Genomic DNA, 20,848 nt, shown 5'->3' with positions numbered 1-20,848 from the left:
CAGCCACATTCTTTACCAGGATGCAACACACAGGGTGTCTAGCCCATCCCTGATAGAGTTCTTGTTCCCTGTCTGAAACGTCATAATCTGGGCCTCTTACTGTCTACGTTTTCCTCAGTATTCTGGTCTCCAAGATTCCTAACACAGTGGTCCATTTAGCTCTGCTTATCACTTTCTAAGGCTTTTCTAACCCAGTGTTCGAGACTCCTCCACACTCCTCCTTTAAGCCAGGTCTAAAAGGCTGTGAACCACATAGGTTTGTCACAGCGACAGCCCTACTTCTTAGTACCAGTTTTCTCGAGTAGTTACTTTTGTTGTTACTCTGATAGAATACCTGATAAGTGACTTGACTCACAGTTTGAGGGTACAGTGCATTATACGGTATCATCCATGTGTAAGTGTAACATGTAAATATGAAGAATTTGGAAATCAGGAGTTACCTGATATGTCTAGTTCTAGTCTGTCCTCATGAAATTGTTCCTTTCCTAGGCTCTTCTCCCATTTTATATTTTATAACTCAACAGCATCAGCACGTTGATTTATTTGTTTAGTCTTATAATAGATCTCAAAGAGTTACAGGCTTGCTTTGTCATATAAATGGAAAAACACTACAACGAGTCCAGCGTCATTCTCTTGGCACTATCCAAGCTTGAGGGTGTGTAGTAGGTGCTGTGTTCATCAGTTCTCTCTGCTGGCTTTGCAGTGTCTCCTTTAACTTAATATCCTTAAAACTTCAGCTTCCTTCTGCTCACGCCCATCACTGTTTTCTGCAGCCACAGTCCTGAAATAGGATCAGGCTGAATGGTGTCAGTAGACTAGAAGAAAAAATAAATCACAAATTAACAATTTTTTAAGATTAATTATTTATGTCAACGCAGGCTTCTGTTTGCTTGCTGGTTTTTGTTGTCTGTAAGCATGGCTGCCACATTGTTTTTGCCCTGTTCTTGTCATTGCAGTATTGTGAGTCTCACCGCACTCACATAAAGGGCTTTGTCATAGCTATTGATGTGTTTGCTTTTGTTTCCTGGTTATATTGAGGGCTTTTATGGGGGAGATTTAGAGAGTCAAGTCATGCTTCCATTCTGACATCCTCCAAGAACAAGTGTTTAATTATGTGAAGAGAGTCTTAAAATTGTATTACTGTTTTTTGTTTCACATATTAGGGGAAGCAGTTTCCATATGAAAGTTTAATAGAAAGGGTATGTGCTTTTTTCCATTTATTTGCAAACTTTATAATAAGTTTTATGAAATAAATAAAAGAGCACATAAATATAAGCCCATTTTATCTTAAAAATAAAAAAATGATTCATTCTTTGAATAGCTTTATGTGCACATTTGTGGTAAAATATTTAGTTCCTCATGGAAGCCTGTTCATACAGAATTTTAAAATTCATTTATAAGAGGGAATAATTTAGGTGTTAAAATTCTTTTATATATATTTATTTATTCATTATGTATACAGTATTCTATCTGTGTGTATGCCTGCAAGCCAGAAGAGGGCACCAGACCTCACTACAGATGGCTGTGAGCCACCATGTGGTTGCAGGGAATTGACCTCAGGACCTCTGGAAGAGCAGGCAATGCTCTTAACCACTGAGCCATCTCTCCAGCCCCTAGGTGTTAAAATTCTACTTTGCATTTGTTTGTGAATCCTCCAAGACTATTGTATAGGAAAAGTAGCCCCTTTTATGATTTAATTTTTCATTTTTAAGAATGATGCTAAACACTTATGATAATACCTTTTAACATTTTATTTTCATTTGGCATTTATTTTGTTCTATACTTTTAATATAGTCTTTTACATCTATGTCAGATAATCACTTTATATTTTATTGAAATTTGTCTTGTCACAATATAATGGAACATAATAGTAAATCAAACATTTGTTATATTTTCAGTACTTGACACATCTTATTATCCTGTCTCAGAAAAGTAATTATTTATTGGTATAATTACCCATTATTTTTCTTTAAAACATCTTTTTTATTTAAAAAAAAGACTTTCGTTCTTCTTTCATGTATTAACTCCTAGCCATAGTTTCCCTTCCCTCCACTCCTGCTCTCAAGCCTCTCTCCCCCAGATCCACTTTTCCCTTTCCGATTAAAAAAAAAGCACACCTCCCAGGGGTATCCACTGAACATGGCCTAACAAGCTATAGTAAGACTGGGCCCAAACCCTCATGTCAGGGCTGGACAAAGCAACCCAGTAGGAGGAAAAGAGTTCTAAGTGCAGGCAAAAGAGTCAGAGACGCTTCCACTGTTAAGTCTCACAAGAACACCAAACTACACAATGCTAAGGCATATGCTGAGGACCTAGCTCAGACCTATACTGGGTCCGTGATTGTGTAATCCAGGGAGGACGCATCATTTTAAAGTGTCGGTCAGCCTCTTAATGTAGCTTCCATTATCTTCAGAAGCTCACCTTGTGCGTGCTCATAACCTCGTGCCCTTGTGCAGTCGACCTTCAATCTCTTCTAGTTTTACCCTGGTCAGAAAACAAAAGTGTGCTAAATGTAGTTAGAGACCTAATGATTAACCCCCAATCTGTAAAGGGCATGAGCATGCACACTGGACGCTAGCTTTTGTAAAGGAACAGAAAAACAATAGTGAGAAAAGCTCATCGGTTAACATCAGGTTACTTTTTAAGTTTTTTTCTTTTTTATGTTTGTGAGAGTGGGTGTGTGTTCCATGGAGACACAAAGAGAGTGTCAGATGTTCTGGAGTCGGCATTACCTGATGTGTGTGCTGGAAAATGAACTTGGGCCTCTTGAAGAAAAATAAGTGCTTGGAACTCCTGAACCATTTCTCTAGTTCGTTCGTCCATTTGTCCGTCCCTCCCTCCCTCCCTCCCTCCCTCCCTCCCTCCATTTATTCAAGGTTAAAGCAGAAGAGGTCAGCTGAAATCTGTTTTCAGGACAAATTGGTCTGTTTGGGGATCCATTTACTTCCTTAAAGTTTCAGTTTGATCCTGTGACATTGTGTAAAGCGTGTGGGATGGGGTAGGGTGAATGTCGCGTGTCTTTCTCTATCACTCAAGACTTAGTTTTTTAGACCTCTGTTATTCAACCTGGAGCTCATCCTTTATTTCACAGAGAGCCAGTGAACCCCAGGCTCTGCCTGTCTCCCCTTTTTACCCCTGCACTAGTGATAGAGGCACATGCCACCATCCCTGACTCTTCATGTGAATGATGGGAGTCCAAACTCAAATTCAAGCAACTTACTCCTGGAGCCATCTCTCTAGCTTAGATGATTGACATTTAACAGGAGTGACTTCATTTTGGTTTAGTAGTTTGTTCTTTGGGGGCCTAATAGAGGAACTCAGTCCAGAACCATGGCTTCCTATAATGATTCTGGGTTTTGTCTATAAGTTTTCTTATTCTAAAAATTTAGTGTGAATGAAATTATGTGTTCATTTTTGACTCGCTCCGTTGACTTAGCAACCTTCCATTGTATCCATATTGCAGAGTGCTCTAGTATTTATTTTGTTGTAATATAATATTTCTTTGGAGTAGAATTTCTAAGTCATATGTTAATTTTTTAATATTTATTTATTTATTTATTATGCATACAATGTTGTGTCTATGTGCATGCCTGAAGGCCAGAAGAGGGCACCAGACTTCATTATAGATGGTTGTGAGCCACAATGTGGTTGCTGGGAATTGAACTCAGGACCTTTGGAAGAGCAGGCAATACTCTTAACCACTGAGCCATCTCTCCAGCCCCATATGTTAATTTTTTTAAGCAACTGACAAACTTTTCTTCAAAGTCACTGTACCATTTTACATTTAAATAGTAATGTGTGAAGATTTAGGTTTTTCCATAACCCCACCAACGTCTCTTAAAAAACAGTTCTTTTTAAAGATTATAGCCACTCTAGTTGGCCTGAAATGGTTTGAGTTGTATTCTCCTGGCTAAGAACAAGTGGGCCATGTGCATGCAGTGTTCGTGGAGGCCAGAGAGGGTTGGTTGCTTTGAAATTGGAGTTACAAATAGTTGTAAGATGTAGGTGCTGGGAACCAAACCCAGGTATTCTTTCAAGAGATCAGCAAGTGGTTAATTTCTGAGCCCCCTCTCTTGCCTGTTCTTAAATTGTGTTATTTTAGTTTTTATTGTTATGTTGTAACTTTTTTCCTCCTAAATACTTATCTTTATCAAATTCATTTGAAAATATTTGCTCCTGTTCTGGGAATTGTCTCATTTATGTGATGGTACCCTTTGAAATATAAAAATAATTCACAATAGGTTTTGTTGTTTTATTTCTGTGTTAGGACCTATTTCAGGACCTTGTACCTGTTTTAGACAGTGCTCTGCCACTGAGCTAGATACCAGCCTTTTGTGAATCTAATTTTACGTCTTTTTCTTTTATGTTGATACTTACACTTTGTGTCATAATAAAGCATAGTGTAGTCTAGGGCAGGATTTTGTTTTTCTTTTGAGTTTTGTAGTTTTTGTATATCTCACATTTAATAATGTGACTGCTTTGAGTTAAATTTTTTGCTATATGTTATGTTATTTTAAAAACATTTTGAATTTACTGTGAAAAATGTAAAATAGCTTATGATCTGAGGAATAATTCCTAAGAGCTCCACTTTCTGGTTGGTGACTCGTGACCATTAGCATACCTGTCTGGAGCCTGGAGCTCTGCTTGCTGGAGAAGCGGGAGGCAGTTCGCTCTCTGAACAGATGGTGGCAGCAGAGCTTCAGTGAATGAAAATTGTGGTTGGTTTAAAAACTCAGCCTTTTTAAAGTTGGGAATTTCTTGATGTGTTTGACCTGTTTTCTTTCTGGTAACAGTTTATTAGGCACTAAGTTTAAAGTCTTTTTAAAAGATTCTCTAATATTTAAATTTAGGGATGTTGTTCCCCACTGTCAAAAATTATTCGGGATTCTCAGTTTATGAACCCAGTTTGTGAGATGTGACTGTGATCTGGTGAGCTTGCTCAGTGCCTCCAAACTTAGGACGCAATTTCCTCACATGTCCATGGTGTATTTTTCCACTTTTCTTTCATTATTTCATTCCTGCCTGTGCTCTTTACATAGTGATAAAATAATAGAGTAATGGCTAAAATGCTGGCAAATGCTAAAGCTATTCATAAGCTCATTCCAGAGACAAACTGGCAGGTTACAGTCTGATTATGAGGGTGCATACTGTAGAAGTTAGACTTAGGATAATACTCTTGTTTTACTCCAATAAGAAAAGTTTTATGTCATCTCAGAATTAGAGCTGTGTCTTTATAACTGAATATTAAGCATGGTTAGGTGTTTTCTTTATTCTGTGGCTGTTGTTTTCAAGGTAGGAAAAGAGTCTGAAGAGATGGCTCAGTGATTAAGGTCACTGGCTCATCTTCCAGAGGGCTCTGGTTTGATTCTCAGCACCCACAACTGTCTGTCACTCTACTTCTGGAGGCTTTGACTCTCTCTTGGCAGCAGGCGTACACATGGTGTACAGAAAGACATGCAGGCAAAACATTGATTCACATTTTTTAAAGGGAAGAAGTAACAAATACTGAGCACTTATTGTTTGTTTAGCCCTCGGCTAAGTACTTCATGTATTAAAAAACTAAGTATGCTTTATGTATATTCTTTTAATTTTAAAAATTGTTCTTCCTGAAAAGTAAGTAATGCTGTTTTTATTCTAAAATTTCCAGAGAGGGAAAGAGATTAGGAAAGCAAATTATTTAACTAGGGTCACATTAGGTGGTAAAATCAATATGCATGCAGATATTCAGTTGTAGTACCCTTCTGCATATTAAATTTTACAGAAATGATATGTACCTATATGCATCACTCTCCAACTTGTTTCGCTTTTAAATCCAAAAGTCTTTCTTGAAAGTCTCTGTCTTGTTTACTATAACATAGAGATATCTGGCCAATTGTTTTACCTCATGATTACATGGTTCTGTTTGTTTAAAACACCGAACACCAGCTGCCTAAGAAACCTCCAACTTGAGCCTTACTTACTTGGCTTTTCCACTAGAGGGTGTAACAAATGTTTCTTTTTTGTTATTGTTATTAAAATAGTAATGGAGTAATACGTTGCCTCTCCTTGTGTTTATGAGAAAGGAGATATTTATTGCATATGACTGGTACAGTACCCTGCCTGTTCTGTCTTTTTCTGCAGGTTGTTCATTTTTGGATCCTATGACAGAGAAGCAAATGTTCATTGCACACTTGAGTTGAGCAGTGGTGTTTGGGAAGAAAAACAAAGGAGTTCTATTAAGACGGTAAAATGGGTAGTTTTACATTTGTGTAAGATTTATTCTGTGAGCATGCCTTTATTAGTGCTTCTGTATTCCGAGATTTGTTGTTGGTCATAAGCAGACAGTTGTTACTATTTGTCTGGCTAACAGTGACCAGCAGCACCATCACTAATGAAATAGATCACCTGGAGCTGGTATTGGGCATGCAGAACAAGCAGCAATCTGTTCAGTTGTCTTTTAAAAATGTTAGTGCTGTTTCAGGTTGTAATTTGTGTATGTGTGTAGGGGTACATGTGAATTCACATGTAAAAGGCCAGAGCTCCATGAAATTCTTTAGATGCATCTATCTTTGTTTTTTTTCAATCAAGGTCTCACACTGGCCTGAAGTTCACCAAGTAGGTTAGGTTGGCTGACCAGTGAGCTCAGAAATCCACCTATCTTTTCCTCTCTCATGTTACCATGCCTGATTTAAAAAAATTAAACAAAACAAAAACCAAACAAACATGGATTCTTGGAAGTCTACCTTAGAGTCCTCATGCTGCAGAGGCAAAAACTTTACTGACTGAGCTATCGCCCCAGCCCCTAGAATGGTTTTACAGAATGCCTCAGAAGGCTTGTGAGTTCACATTTATTAACTCAGCAGTATTTTATGAACAGTATTGCTCTATGCTAGGCACTGTTTCTAATGCTGGAGAAACAGTGGAAGACAAGAAGAGGTACTGCTCCCGTGAGACTAGTGTCAGCTAAAGTGTGAGATCGTAGAAGACTGGGGTAGAGAAGGAGGAGCTGTCAGTAAACCAGAAAAGTGAAGGTGGCTGTCGCCAGAGCTTGACGACTGCTCCAAAGAAAACAGGGTTTTGAAAATGATGCTCTTTAGACTTACTATTGGGAACACCCTTAAATTTAAAAGTGGGTGGGATTGGAATGGAATAATTTTGACCTGAGTGGGAATTAAGCTAAGGAGGTTGGGGTGCTGGATTGTGAGAAAGTTGTAAGAGTTGTTGAAGATTGTGAATATGGTAGAATAGAAGACTACAAGTTCCGTGTGTGTGCGTGCGTGCGTGCGTGGTGTGTGTGCTTGTATGTGTGTGCGTGTGTAGGTGTAGGTATGTAGGCTAGAGCTCACTCTAAATTGTCTTTCTCTGTCACCCTCTACCTTATCCTGTTTTGAGACAGGGAATCTAACTGAATCTGGCGTTCATGTTTTGGCTATACTAATAGGCCAGGCAACTAAGGGATCTGATTCTCAGTGCCCCATCTTGCTCCCAACTCCTACCCCCAGCACTAGGGTTAAAAATTAGCATTGCCATGTCCAACATTTATTTAATTTACTTTTGTCTTTTTAGACAGTCTATGTTCCCCTGGCTGGCTTGAAACTCACTATATAGACAAGGCTGACTTGAACTCGTAGAGATTTGCTTGCCTCTGCCTTCCAAGTACTGGGATTAAAGGGTGCACCCACCACTCCCAGTCGGTACAGTGCTTATGTGGTTGCTGGGAACCTAAATTCAAGTCCTCAGGCTTGCTTATCTCTCCAGCTCAAGGCAGGCAGATACAGATCTCTCTCTCTCTCTCTCTCTCTCTCTCTCTCTCTCTCTCTCTCTCTCTCTCTCTCTCTCATATGTGTCTGCCTGTCTGTCTGTCTCTGTCTCCCTCCCTCTCTTTCTGGTCATTATTCCTGCCCCAACTTTTAAGTTTTCATTTTTAATCAATTTAAAGTAGCTTCTCCAAGGAATGAAATAACCAGTTTTAGAATTTGTGCTGAAATACATAACTGTATGAAAAAGCATTATTATTTTGTCTGGTTAAATTTTGACTTTGAGTTGCTCATAACTTGCCATTGCTTCTGGCATTTTCAATTTCCTTTATTTTCAAAGATATGAGATTAGACAGCTATAATATTTTGCAGCAAAGGTTAGTAAGACTTCTAAATTTGAATCATTATTTTAGGCCTTAGCATATGTCACAGGTAGTTTTCAAGAAAAAATTTTAGGTTACTAATTATGCCAGGTACTGAAAATGTCAACAATAGTATCTGCAACCAATAAACTGAAGTTTTTTAAGAAGAAAAATTGCTATTTTCCAAGGCAATATAAAACATTAGGAATAGACTTTGATACTTTCTGACATATTGGAAATTTGAATATTAAATCTCACATCATTAAAAACAGATATGCTAAATCATTTAATGGTCTACCTATGTATAAATCCAATTTTTAAGTTTAAGTACATTTTTAATGTTGAAATTTATTCAGTAAATTTGATCATTAGTGGAAGTGAATATGAAGAATGAAAGGAAGTCACCACCTCCCTGGCCCCAGCACTGGGGACTCTCAGGGGTCACAGATGTTGAGTTTTTATTTGTGGTGACATCTGTTTAAGGTTGGGCTTGAACTTGTGGTCCTCCTGCTTCAGCCTTCTGGAAAGCTGGGATTACAAGTCTGTTCCACTTTTCTCTTCCAGAGTTTAATGTGCTTTTGAGAGCTTTGCAATACTGTAACCAAGGATTCTGGCTGTCTCTTCATCCTTAGTATGAAGTCTTGTTTTCGTGATTGTATGATGTCTGATGTACTCCTAAGTATTCATTTTGCAAGAAAAATAATGAAGTCCAAGGGAGATCATTGATAGGCATCAGCCAACGTGGCGGTATAGTTGGGTTTCTTTATTTTGTTTGGGGTGTGTCAGGGGAGGAGAGAAGAGAGTGCACACTCGAGTGAGCATAAGTGGTAGTCCAGGCATATATGTGCCACAGGGTACAGGACAGTTTGGGATGTCATACTACCCATTCCCCCCTCCCACTACTGCTATATGTGCTAGAGTAAACCGCCTATGAGCTTCTGGGGGTTCTTCTGTCTCTGTCTTTCATCTCATGGGATTACAGAAGTTTGGTGCTACACCTGCTTTGTGCAGGTTCTGGGGCAAACTCAAGTCCTCCTGCTTTTGCAACAAGTACTTTACCTGTATCTCCTCCTTAAATGCTTTTCTAGGCACTATTTCCAGGGATTTTCATCTAAGAGCTTTTTGGCAGAACTGAGTCATATAGCATGGGAAACCTGACAGAGGGGGGAGGGGGGAGATAGAGGGGAGAGAGAGAATGTGTGCATGCAAGTGTTGGTATATATTCGTGTTGCGGCCAGAGGCTCACTTCTTGTTCTTCTAGGGATGTCCACTTTCATTTTTTCAAGTGGGATCTTTCACTGGCCTGGAACTCACTGAGTAGGCTAAACTGGTTGGTCATTGAGTAGTGAGCTCCAGGGAATCTACCTGTTGCTCCCTCCCCAGCACTGGGATTACAAGTGTGTGCCAACACATCCATGTCTTCTTGTATGTAGATAGAAATTTCTTTCCTGTCTGGTCCCACAGCCATTCAGTCCCAAATAAACACAGAGGCTTATAGTATTTATAAACTGTTTGGCCTATTTCTCAGGCTTATTATTAACTAGCTCTTACAACTTAAATTAACCCATAATTCTTTCATAATTGTTATCTATGTTTAGCCACGTAGCTTAACTACCTTTTCTTAGTAAGGCATTCTCATCTTCAGTCATGCTAGCCTTCAGTCCTTCTTACTAGCCTTATCCTGTGCAGTACATCTCTAGTAATTGTGCACCCTCCTAAATTGTCTTAAAATTTTTTCTTGAAAAGTGTGATACACGCTAACCCAGCTTCTTTTTCCATACACATTTATAGTCTTCAGAATTCTGCTCGTGCCAGCCAGGCCTTAGCTTGCTTGCCCTTGTTCAGATAGATTCCTGGACTTTTGTCCTATTTCATTCCTGGAAAGGGCTGACCTCAGACAGCTGTTAGTTCAAGTTTTCAATGTCAGTAGCTTTTACCTGTAGATGATGGATGTGAAATGTTTCTGGGGAATGAGCGTGGACCAGAGAAACGAGGGTATTCTTCCTCTGACCTTGAACCTGTCTGGCAGCTGGTTTATCTTCTTTGGCCCATGCTTCCCACAGTACCACCATTCCAGTTTCTACTTGATGCTCAATCCCCAATCTTACTTCTTACCTCTATCCTTCAGTCTAAGGTTGATAGTGACCTCCCTCTTTTGCTGGTATCTGAGTTTTATTCTGTTATCCTTTGGAGCTCAGTTCTTCTCTCACCAACTAGTCATTCCCTTTATAGATTGCCCTCGCTTTCCAGATTCCAGAACTTTCCCTCTTTGCGAGTCATCATGCCCTACCGCCACTATCACTTCTGCACAAACCTGTTTGCTAAATACTTGTCACCGCTGGAGTGTTATAGTTATATTTGTATGATAATTTTCAGTAAGTGCCTTGGTTGGTTTTGTTCTGCATATTCAGTGACTATTCTGGGAAGACTAAATGTAGCTCTCTGGACAGGAGCCTCCAAGTGCCCTTAGCAGTTTTTCTTCCAGACTGTTAGGGTTTCCGGATGACTTTTAGTCATACTTTGATCTTTCTTCTTCCCTGAATATTTCCCTTCTCTGTTAAGCAAATAAAAATCTTTAGGATGGGGAATTCTACCAGATGAGATTTACTACTCAATATTGCTTTTGTGAAGAGCTGTTTTTAACATGTGCAAATCTTACAAATATAGTACCTAGTGATGTAGTGTTTTCTTTCTGGCAGTACTAAAAGCATCAAAAGAACACCTCATGAGTGTATTCAGCATTGCTGAAATAAATAACTTGGCGTGATTTAACATTGAACTGTCTTCACTTCCTTTTTAGTTATGGAGACTTTCAGAAGCCTTGTTGGATAATAATGAATAAAAATCTACATTTCTAGATCTGTCTACACACTATTGACAATGCCTACAGAGGATTTAAAAGGACTCAGAAAAACTGTAATTTTTAAGTGAGAACATTTGAGCTGAGACAGACAGACTTCTGAATACATTAGGCCAGATGCCTAGGACTTGGCATTTTGGTGTGTTTACTTAAGACCACATGCCTGGCAGGTCGAATTTTGGTGTGCCTATTTAACCATTTGCCATTTGCAGTCTTAATCTTATCAAAAGGAAGAGAAAGATTAAAGCAAATAAAGCTTTTTTGAAAATGTCAGTCTTTTATGAAAACTTTGGTTTACTTCAGCTTGATAACATTTGAGAATACAGTGGGGAGTTGCTGAAATTTTAACCATATGTAACATTTTATAATTGGCTTCTTACATAAGTTAAATGTCTTTCAGCTCTAATAAATAGTAAACCCTCCATAATATTTTCACTCTTAAAAAGTTCATCTTAGTTAAAAATAAGGGACAAAATTCTCTGTCCCCGCTTTCTACACTCTGATATGATTGTGAAATTCGGTCAAGGAGTAAGAATTTATGTTAAAATATTGTTTACTTCAAATCAAGCTAATCTAAGCCACTAAAAATGAGGAGGAAGTAACAATATTAGGTATAATTCATTTTATGATCCTTCTTGTCAAGAGAAATAGACCAGCATTCCTGTGTGCATCATGTGTTGCTATTAGAATATGTCAGAGTTGCTGGGCGGTGGTGGCGCACGCCTTTAATCCCAGCACTCGGGAGGCAGAGGCAGGCGGATCTCTGAGTTCGAGGCCAGCCTGGTCTACAAGAGCTAGTTCCAGGACAGGCTCTAGAAACTACAAGGAAACCCTGTCTCGAAAAACCAAAAAAAAAAAAAAAAGAAAAAAAAAAAAGAATATGTCAGAGTTTCAGTGCAAAAGAATGGTGCACTTCTACTGAGGGAAAACCAGTAAGTAATGTGTTAAAGAGGTGACAAATGAAAAACTTTCAAGAATAAAAGCTTTAGAGAGCACCTGAGAAACAGGAGAGACTATGGAGGTTTTTGAACAAAAGCGTTCGTCAGAGTCTCTCTTTAAGGAGGCTAAGAGTGGGGTTTGAGTCTTAACCAGGCCTCCTTTTGGCAGCATAGCCACGTCAGGGTCTAAATCCGTCTCGGCTCCTCTACACATACTTTATTATTTTGTAAATAAGACTGATAATGCTTCTCACAATCTCATGAGAGGCAGGTGCTTCTTTATCTGTGTCTGGCATAGTTCCTGGCATGAAGTAGGTCATCAGCAATATATTGGAGCTGAGTAGATTCAAGGATGTGATCAGGCAAGGGGAAGACTTGAAATAGTAGAGAAGAATGGACAGCTAAACTAGTTAGTGATTATGGAGATAAAAAAATGGAATCAAATGGCTTTGGATATCTCTGCGAATGGAAGAGTTTTAGAGAGGTAGCCAGAAAGATGAGGAGGTAAACAGAAGAGAACGCAGCAGACACTCTGAACAACCTAGGTCTGAAGTGATGGGTGAGCAAAGGGCAGCCCAGAGATGGAGTTTCTCGGGACTGGATGTTGACTTTGTTCTTGTATTTTCAGTGCTATTGTCTCAGCTTCCCATGAACTTTCAAACTGAACATTTGTTTGGACTTCATGCCCTCTCTTTAAGTCTCTTCTTTCATATAGGATAGGGGAAATGGTAGTTTCATAATATAGTGGTTTAAAACTAAAATTCATTTTTTTTTTTTTTTTGGTTTTTCGAGACAGGGTTTCTCTGTAGCTTTGGAGCCTGTCCTGGAACTAGCTCTTGTAGACCAGGCTGGTCTCGAACTCACAGAGATCCGCCTGCCTCTGCCTCCTGAGTGCTGGGATTAAAGGCGTGCGCCACCACTGCCCGGCTCTAAAATTCATTTGATATTTTAGCAGTGCTAGGGAATAAAACCCAGAGCCTTAAACATGCTAAGCAAGTATTCTAGCAGTGACCTACATCCCCACCTCTAATTTATTTATTTGTTTGTTTGTTTTTTTTTGAGACAGGGTTTCTCTGTGTAATTTTGGAGCCTGTTCTGGAACTCACTCTGTAGACTAGGCTGCCTCGAACTCATAGAGATCAGCCTGCCTCTGCCTCTGCCTAAGTGCTGAGACGAAAGGCGTGTGCCACCACTGCATGGCCTTTACTTTTATTTTTAAGGGCTGTTGAAGGGGCTTGGGAAATGGCTCAGTGGGTAAAGGGTTTGCCATTAAGCATGAAAAAACTGAGTTTGCTCTACAGCATTGTGTAAAAGCCAAGAATGGTGGCGTGTTGACAGGCAGATTCCTAGAGCTCATTGGCCATCCTGTCTCTGGACAGGTGACTGAGATCCAGGTGTCTTGGGAAGTAAGGTGAAGATGGAGAACAGCAGAGGACACCTGGCGCTGACCTCTGGCCTACGCATACACAGACATGCACACAAACACATGACCTCTGGTCTGCGCATACACAGACATGCACACAAACACATGACCTCTGGTCTGCGCATGTGCACACATGTACACAATAACACATGCAAAAAATTGCTGTTGAGAAAACTAAAGAGGTAATAGTCACAGAACATAAGCATTACTTTTAGGTTCTATTTCTTAAGATGTTTTACTTTACAGTGAGCCAAGAACAACTCCAGAACTAACATGCTTTTCCAAGCGCGGTAGCACCTTCCCACAAAATCTTTTCTTTTTCTTTTCTTTTACCAGATGACTTTTTCTGAGTCATACACAGATGCTGGATGCAGAGCTGGGTCATGGGTGGTTCAGGAATGTATTAAAGGTACTGCCAGGGTTCATGCAATTAAGTGGTATCCACCTTACTACCCATATGTACTAAGTCAGAGAGAAAATACTGCCCAGTTTAGCAAACATCAGAGGCATTCTGCAAATTTTCTTTGTTTTTTAAGATAAGAAAGCCAGGATGATGAAGAGATGACTCAGTGATTAAAAGTATTAGCTGTTCTTGGAGAGAATCTGGGTTCAGTTCTCAGCAGCTGGGACTATATAGTGGCTTAGAACTATCCACAACTCTGCTTCCAGATTTCCAGTTATGAACTGGAGCCCTCTTCTGCTCTCCAAGGGCAACAGACATGCACATACATAGACACAGGAAACTATTCCTAAGATAAAATCTAGAGCCAAATGGTGACTCTGACATAAGCAGGTTTACTAAAAGAAGGAGGGTGGCTTATTTGAGAGAATGTCCTTGTTAGGGACTGTTTAAGTAGCCTGTGCATCTGTCCGATGATTCAGGACAACGGTGTGTAAGAGAAAGGCAAATGTGCTGAAACAGTGGTCGGGAGATATGGCTCAGGGTAAATAGGAAAAAGCTGTAACTTTTCTGTTATTTGTGAAATTATTTCAAAATAAATAGTTATTTTTTTAGAAAACGTTCCTTAAGTCTCCCACAGACGTTGTAGTATATGAATCACTTTCCACAAGTATACTGTTAATATGTAAAGGTGAAGATTGATTTGGTGACTCAGATTTAGAGCTGTCTCTCGGACGGAAATTTCAAAGGACATGAGTATTCCATGCTGTTGTTTCCATAACAACCTCAGCCTTCACCTACTTTTCTTAGCATTTTATTTCACTAGAATGGTTGCATAAAATTTACATTTGTTTCAAGTCAAAGCATTAATAAAGGCTTTAATCAAATTTAAAAAGAGGAAACCTTAAGTGTATTGATTATTTAGATGGAATTATTTTAGCAGCCTTTTGAACCTAAGCAGAAGACCATTTTTATTCCTTAGATCTCTTAGGTCATTTGTATTTATATAAGGATGTTTCTGTTCTCGTGCATTTCTGTGTCTTTATTGTATCTTTGTGACTGAAGGATACTGTCCTAATTGACCATTCAATTACTTTAGAAGCTAAGTTACCTGATGGCCAAACTGCCATTCTGTTTGGAGAAGCCTGTCCCGTGTCCCGTCCCGTTCCCCCCCCCCCCCCCCCCCCCCCCGCCGAAAAGAAAGTCTTTCTGAGGAAAGATTATGTAGGTATCTGGCCTGTATTTGACATTTATGCCCAGTTTCACTGAATCACAACAACAGCCCAGTGTACTAAGATAGTGGCCCCTTCACTGTGACTTGGATATGATTTGTTTCTCCTAAAGGTTAATGTGTTAGAAGCTTGACCCCAGTTTGGCAAAATAGGAGATGCTAGCACCTTTAAGGAAGTGAACCCTTAGGGCACATCCTTGGGTCACAGAGTTTTCTCAATAAAATTAAAGTAGCTTTCATTGGATACTTGATGCTCTCTAAAGAACAAGTTACAAAGGAGCCCAGCTGAACTACTCTGGCTTCCTGTAAATGGAAACTGTGCTTTCGTTTCCTGGCTGCCCAGACCCGAATAATCACACAGAAACTATGTTTATTACAATGGAGTGTTTGGCCAGTGGCTTAGGCGTATTCCTAGCTAGCTCTTACATCTTAAATTAACCCATTCCTATTAATCTGTATCGCCATGAGGCTGTAGCTTACAGGTAATGTTCTGGCATCTTTCTCCCTTAGTGGCTACATGGTGTCTCTTTGACTCTACCTACTCTCTTTGTTTGGATTTTCTGCCTGATTTTACACTTCTAAAATATTGGCTGAAACAACTTTATTCATTAAGCAATAAAAGCAACATATATACAGAAGGACTTTCCACACAGCTTTCTGCTCTATTGTGTTCCCATTGTAGTGAGTGAGACCACGTATTATGTAGTTCTCACAAGAGCTGACTGGTGCCATACCAGTGAACCTCCAGACAGCTAAGTAAACCTCTGCTCTTCACCAATATTCTGCATCAGGAATTTTTTGTTATGAAAAATATGAACTAGTATAGTCTTTTTATAAATAAATGCCATAAGCCAGACGTGACAGCGCCTGCATTTTAGTCCCAGCACTGAGCACTGGAGGCAGAGCAGGTGGACCCCATGAGTTGGAGGCCGTCTTGGTCTACACAGTGGACTCTAGGACAGCCAGGGCTGCTCAGTGAGAGCTGTCTCAAAATGGAAGTGGGGAGGGTGCAACCACAGAACAACACATCACGCTCCAAATTTTGTGAAACTAATGCTTAGAGCCAGAATTCAACCCAGCTGAATACAGAACTATTCCAAGTAACATTTTAGTTGTCCTTCAGAATTTTTTTTTAATTTGCTATAACTATTAGGGCTTAAGGGAGTAAGCTAATTTTTGTGGGATTTTAGCTATTCATTGAATATTAACCACTAAAAAGGTAAATACCATTCTGGTAAGGAAAATGTTTACCTCTATAGTTCATGTGAGAAAATATAATTTAGAATTCATTCTTATCCTATGCAGATCTACCCATTTAAGCACCGTGGAATGTGAGGGTGTGTGGACAGAGATGGGGGAGATTATTGTCATCATTGGGACAAGGACATAAAAATTTACTTCTGCAATTTCACCTCACAAAAATTTATGAATAGGTTAAACTGTAATGATAGATCTTTAAAACTATGGGCAATTTAATTCTGGGTATCAGGGGCTTAGACAATTATCATTATTATATTAAATATTTATTCCCAAGGTCTAAATTATAATTTAGATTTCTAAAAATTAGCGCTGACAAGATGGCTCTGTCACTAAAACCTGACAACCTAAGTTTGACCCCAGAACCTACATGGTGCAGAGAACCACCTCCCCTTGGGTTTGTTTCCTCCACACACATACAGTGAAAAAATGCAATAAGAACATGTTTTTAAGATTTCTAAAGCTAGAACAACTTCTATATTGCATAAATCTAACGATTTGCAAGGTAAACATTTATATAGTTGGCAGACAAATGTGTTAGAAATGTAACTGTTTCACAGAATACCAGTTGTCAATTCAGTTTGCTCAGATTACAGAGCACAGATTGCAGCCAGGCTGGAAACACTTCTGTCTGTCCAAATAGAAAGCACCAGGCCTGCTGAAAGTTCTAGATGGGTAGATTTTGTTTTGTTTTGTTTTGTCATCCACTGTCCTTAAAGATCACAACCATAATTTGTGAATCTACTATCTCCATTAGTACAAGTCATAAAGAGAAACATATTCTTGTCCATGTTTGAAGCACGGTTAATAAAAGCTCAGGGTCAGAAATTGGGATTCAACCTGAAGATCCGAAAAGTAAAAACAGCCGTCCACTGGCTCTTAACCTCGACCTCAGTCTGAAATGGCGATTCTGCCTCCAGTAATCTCAGAATGAGACTGTGTGTGTGAGAGAGTTGTCTGCCCCCATTTTGTATTCCCTTCTAGGGCTGGGATTAAAGGCATGCACCACTGGGATTAAAAGTGTGTGTTATTGTGGCTATTGGTATTAAAAGTGTGTATTATCATAATCTGGTCTATAAGACTGTAACATTAACACTTGATTAGGTAAGCATGTTCATGAAGAACTACCAGTAGCTAAGTTTGTACATTGGTAGCCAGGAGTTCATGGCTTGCTGCCTCTACATGCTTTGAACCCAGCTTGTGTTGCAAGAGACCCCGTCTCAAAAAATAAACAAATCTCTTAATAGTTTACAAAACCTATCAACACAAAAACTAAAGAACAGTTTCTAATAAGGTCTCTCTTACCAACTACCAGTCACCAATTAGGAAAAGTGAATTTCTAACTAAGCAGAATTTATATATTAAAGCCCTAAAAACAGAAACAGACATCCTTGGATATTAGCAGGAATTTTAAAAACAAATCCTTAAAAAGCATGACTGAGAGATGTTGTCTAGAGAATACTGCATCTCATTCATCAGATAAGTCTAGTAAAACATATCTGTTCTCTCTTCCTTTACATCCTTATGGAAAATTCAGCAGTGTGTTGTTTAAGAAATAATGATAAGGAAGAAAGTCTGTACATTGTACACTGTCCGTACATATGAAATGTTTTTCATAATATCTCCTTTCTCCTTCCCTTTTTTTTTCTTTTTTCTTCTTTCTCTTCTTTCTACAGTTTTATCTGTGTAGGCCTGGCTGTCTTGGAACTCATGTAGACCAGGCTGGCCTCAAACTCACAGAGATCTGCCTGCCTCTTCCTTCCAAGAGCTGTGATTATGTGTATGCCATCACACCCAGCTTTAAATTTCCTTAAAGATTTTATGTTATGATGTGTATAGGTGTTTTGCCTACACCTAGGTCTGTGTAACACATCTGTGCATTGTCTGTGGAAGACAGAAGGGGGCATCACGTCTCCTGGAACTGGAGTTTCCACCATAGGGTGCTAGGAGTTAAACCCTGGTTCTCTGGGATAACACCCAGGGCTCTTAAGTGCCGAGCCTATTCTCCAGACCCTTAATATTTTTGATGCATTGTTGCTTGAAAATAGAAGTCCAGTTCTATACATAAAAAGTAGAGTTCCAAAGCCCATCTAATGACATAGGTGATTCCCACTGAATTTGAGAAAATAAATATTCAGGATTGTATTCACCATGTCTCAGTTTTGAAACAATTCCCAATTTTGTATTAAAGTATAGGCAAATGCAAATTCTAACAGTAACTCTAGAGAGTATGATTAGGAGCGTTTTGTTGTTGTTGTTGTTGTTTATTCCAAATGTTTTACTATACGTATGGTTACTTTAAAAAGACATATTGATTACATTGTGTTATTTATTGTCTGGCAATTTCATGAAAGTATATATTTTGATATTTGATGTATATGTTTTGATCATATTCAATCAAAATTCTCTCTCCCACTTTCCCCAGGACCAGTGTCTCCCATACTTCCTTTCCTCTCCCACCTTCATATCTTCTTTTTTTTGATATACTTTTATTCTTTGAGAATTTCATACATGTATACCAGATATTTTGATCATGTTCTCTCCCCACTCCTTTCTCCAATTTTCTCAGACCGTCCTCAACACATCCTCTCTCCCAACTTCATGTCCTCTTAATTTTTAATAACTCACTGAGTCCAGTTACTGCTTATCAAAAGTGCATGGGTGTGGGGTTTTCCACTAGAGCATGGGCAAACTACTAGTGATGGCCACACAACCAAAGAAAATAACTCTCTCCCTCCACAGCCAATAGCTCCTCACCCAGACCACCCCACAACATGTTCCTCTCTAAGTTCATTATCATCTTCTGTTCCACCTCCTCCCTTTAAAGATAATCTACTTGGTCGAGCTGGTGTTGCTAGCATGCGCATGGGTATGAGGCCATATACCGGAGCATAGGCAACTTTCAAGTTATCATAATCTGGAAGTGTGCTAATTTATACTGTTATAGGAATGGTGTCAACTCTCATTTATCTGTAAATACAGTCACCATGTTTCATAAACTGACTGACTGCTACGTTCTCTTACTGTTATCTTAATGTTTTCTTTCTTTTTTTAACCATTTATCAAAGGTTGAATTAATAAAAGGGAATTTACAGAGTGTGGGACTTACACTTCGTCTTGTTCAGTCAACTGATGGGTATGCTGGGCATGTCATAATTGAAACCGTGGCCCCAAACTCACCTGCTGCAATTGCAGATCTTCAGCGAGGAGATCGGCTCATTGCAATTGGAGGTAATTACACACTGTGAAGTATGACTTAGTGTTACAGAGAAACTACAAAAGAGGGCGGAGGGCTTTTCTCTCTTCCTTCTCCCTATATTTGAAACAAGCATTTGATAGTTTTATAACAGAAAAGCATCATTATAAACAGAATTGTAAAATATATCTTAATGTACTTGTAAAATGTTTGCCAGATTAGCCCTAATCTCTAAGTGTTTAACATAATTTATCTTGAAACCACCTTACTAGAACTTCTCTAATTTGCTCTCCCTTCTCACCTCCTCCTCTGTGTGTATTATTGAATGTGAAATGAAGAGCTGGTTATCCCTTCTTGTACATCTGTCACTTCTGTGACTGCATTTGCTGATATTAGCAACACTCACATCTTGTTGTAGGACTAGAAAATTAGTAGGAGAGAAACTAATATTCCTTGTTTAAGAGGAAGGGTACATCCAATACTATTCTGAGGCTCTACTGCCAGTGGTGTGTTAGTATGCTGTTTTTCAGAACCCATCCCAAATCTGTGGTAAATATGTAACCTACATACTGCATACCTTCCTGTCAGCTGGATTGTTGTAAATAATAAAAATAAAAATTGAGGCAAGTTATTTGCCTGAGTGTATATACCTAACAATAGAACTCATCTGTGCACAGTAGCACAGAATAATCCAGGCCTTTTCAGACTTCATAGTACCTGGCCCACATATTGTAGGCTTTGAACACATAAAACTGGATATAACTATTCTTTTAAGAATATTGTGAGCCGGGCGGTGGTGGCGCACGCCTTTAATCCCAGCACTCGGGAGGCAGAGGCAGGCGGATCTCTGTGAGTTCGAGACCAGCCTGGTCTACAAGAGCTAGTTCCAGGACAGGCTCCAAAGCCACAGAGAAACCCTGTCTCGAAAAACCAAAAAAAAAAAAAAAAAAAAAAAAAAAAAAGAATATTGTGTTCTTTCAGGCTAAGACAATAAAGTAAAGCAGGTCGCAGTAAAAAAGTAGTTATCCTTGGTTATAGTAGGGAAACTCTGCTTTGATTCAAATCCATCTTGACATTGAGATAATGAAAACAATTTAGTTACATACCTGGAGGTCAGTGAAGTAAGCATTTTCACGTGGAAATCCCTCTGATCATGGCATGCACAGTGCCCTTCATACCACAGTCACCAAGCACTAGTATTTAGAAGTCATTCTGATTCAGAAAACTTGGTGTAGGGTCTAAGAATCTGCTTTTCTCTCTACTTTTTGATTATTTGGTTTGTGTTTTGCTTTTTTGTTTTGTTTGTTTTTCAAGACGGAGTTTCTCTGTGTAGCCCTCGCTGTCCTGAGTGGCTGTCCTGGAACTTGCTCTGTACACCAGGCTGACTTTGAATTCAGAGACACACCTTCTGCCTCCCAAATGCTGGTGTAAAGGCATGCACCACC

General features: G+C 39.2%; 1 protein-coding gene across 1 annotated transcript in view; it reads left to right on the top strand.

Annotated features, from left to right (window-relative positions):
* Nucleotides 1–20,848, top strand: part of Pdzd8 (PDZ domain containing 8) — a 58,038-nt gene that overhangs the window by 30,591 nt on the left and 6,599 nt on the right. The window contains exons 3-4 of the mRNA XM_038324947.1: nucleotides 6,121–6,223; nucleotides 19,276–19,438. Of these exons, the coding sequence (XP_038180875.1) occupies nucleotides 6,121–6,223; nucleotides 19,276–19,438 (266 nt within the window). The remainder of the gene's footprint in view (nucleotides 1–6,120; nucleotides 6,224–19,275; nucleotides 19,439–20,848) is intronic.

The sequence above is a fragment of the Arvicola amphibius genome, chromosome 1, assembly GCF_903992535.2.
Source record: "Arvicola amphibius chromosome 1, mArvAmp1.2, whole genome shotgun sequence".
In the NCBI taxonomy this organism is placed as follows: Eukaryota; Metazoa; Chordata; class Mammalia; order Rodentia; family Cricetidae; genus Arvicola; species Arvicola amphibius.
This window is presented reverse-complemented; position numbering and strand designations above follow the sequence as displayed.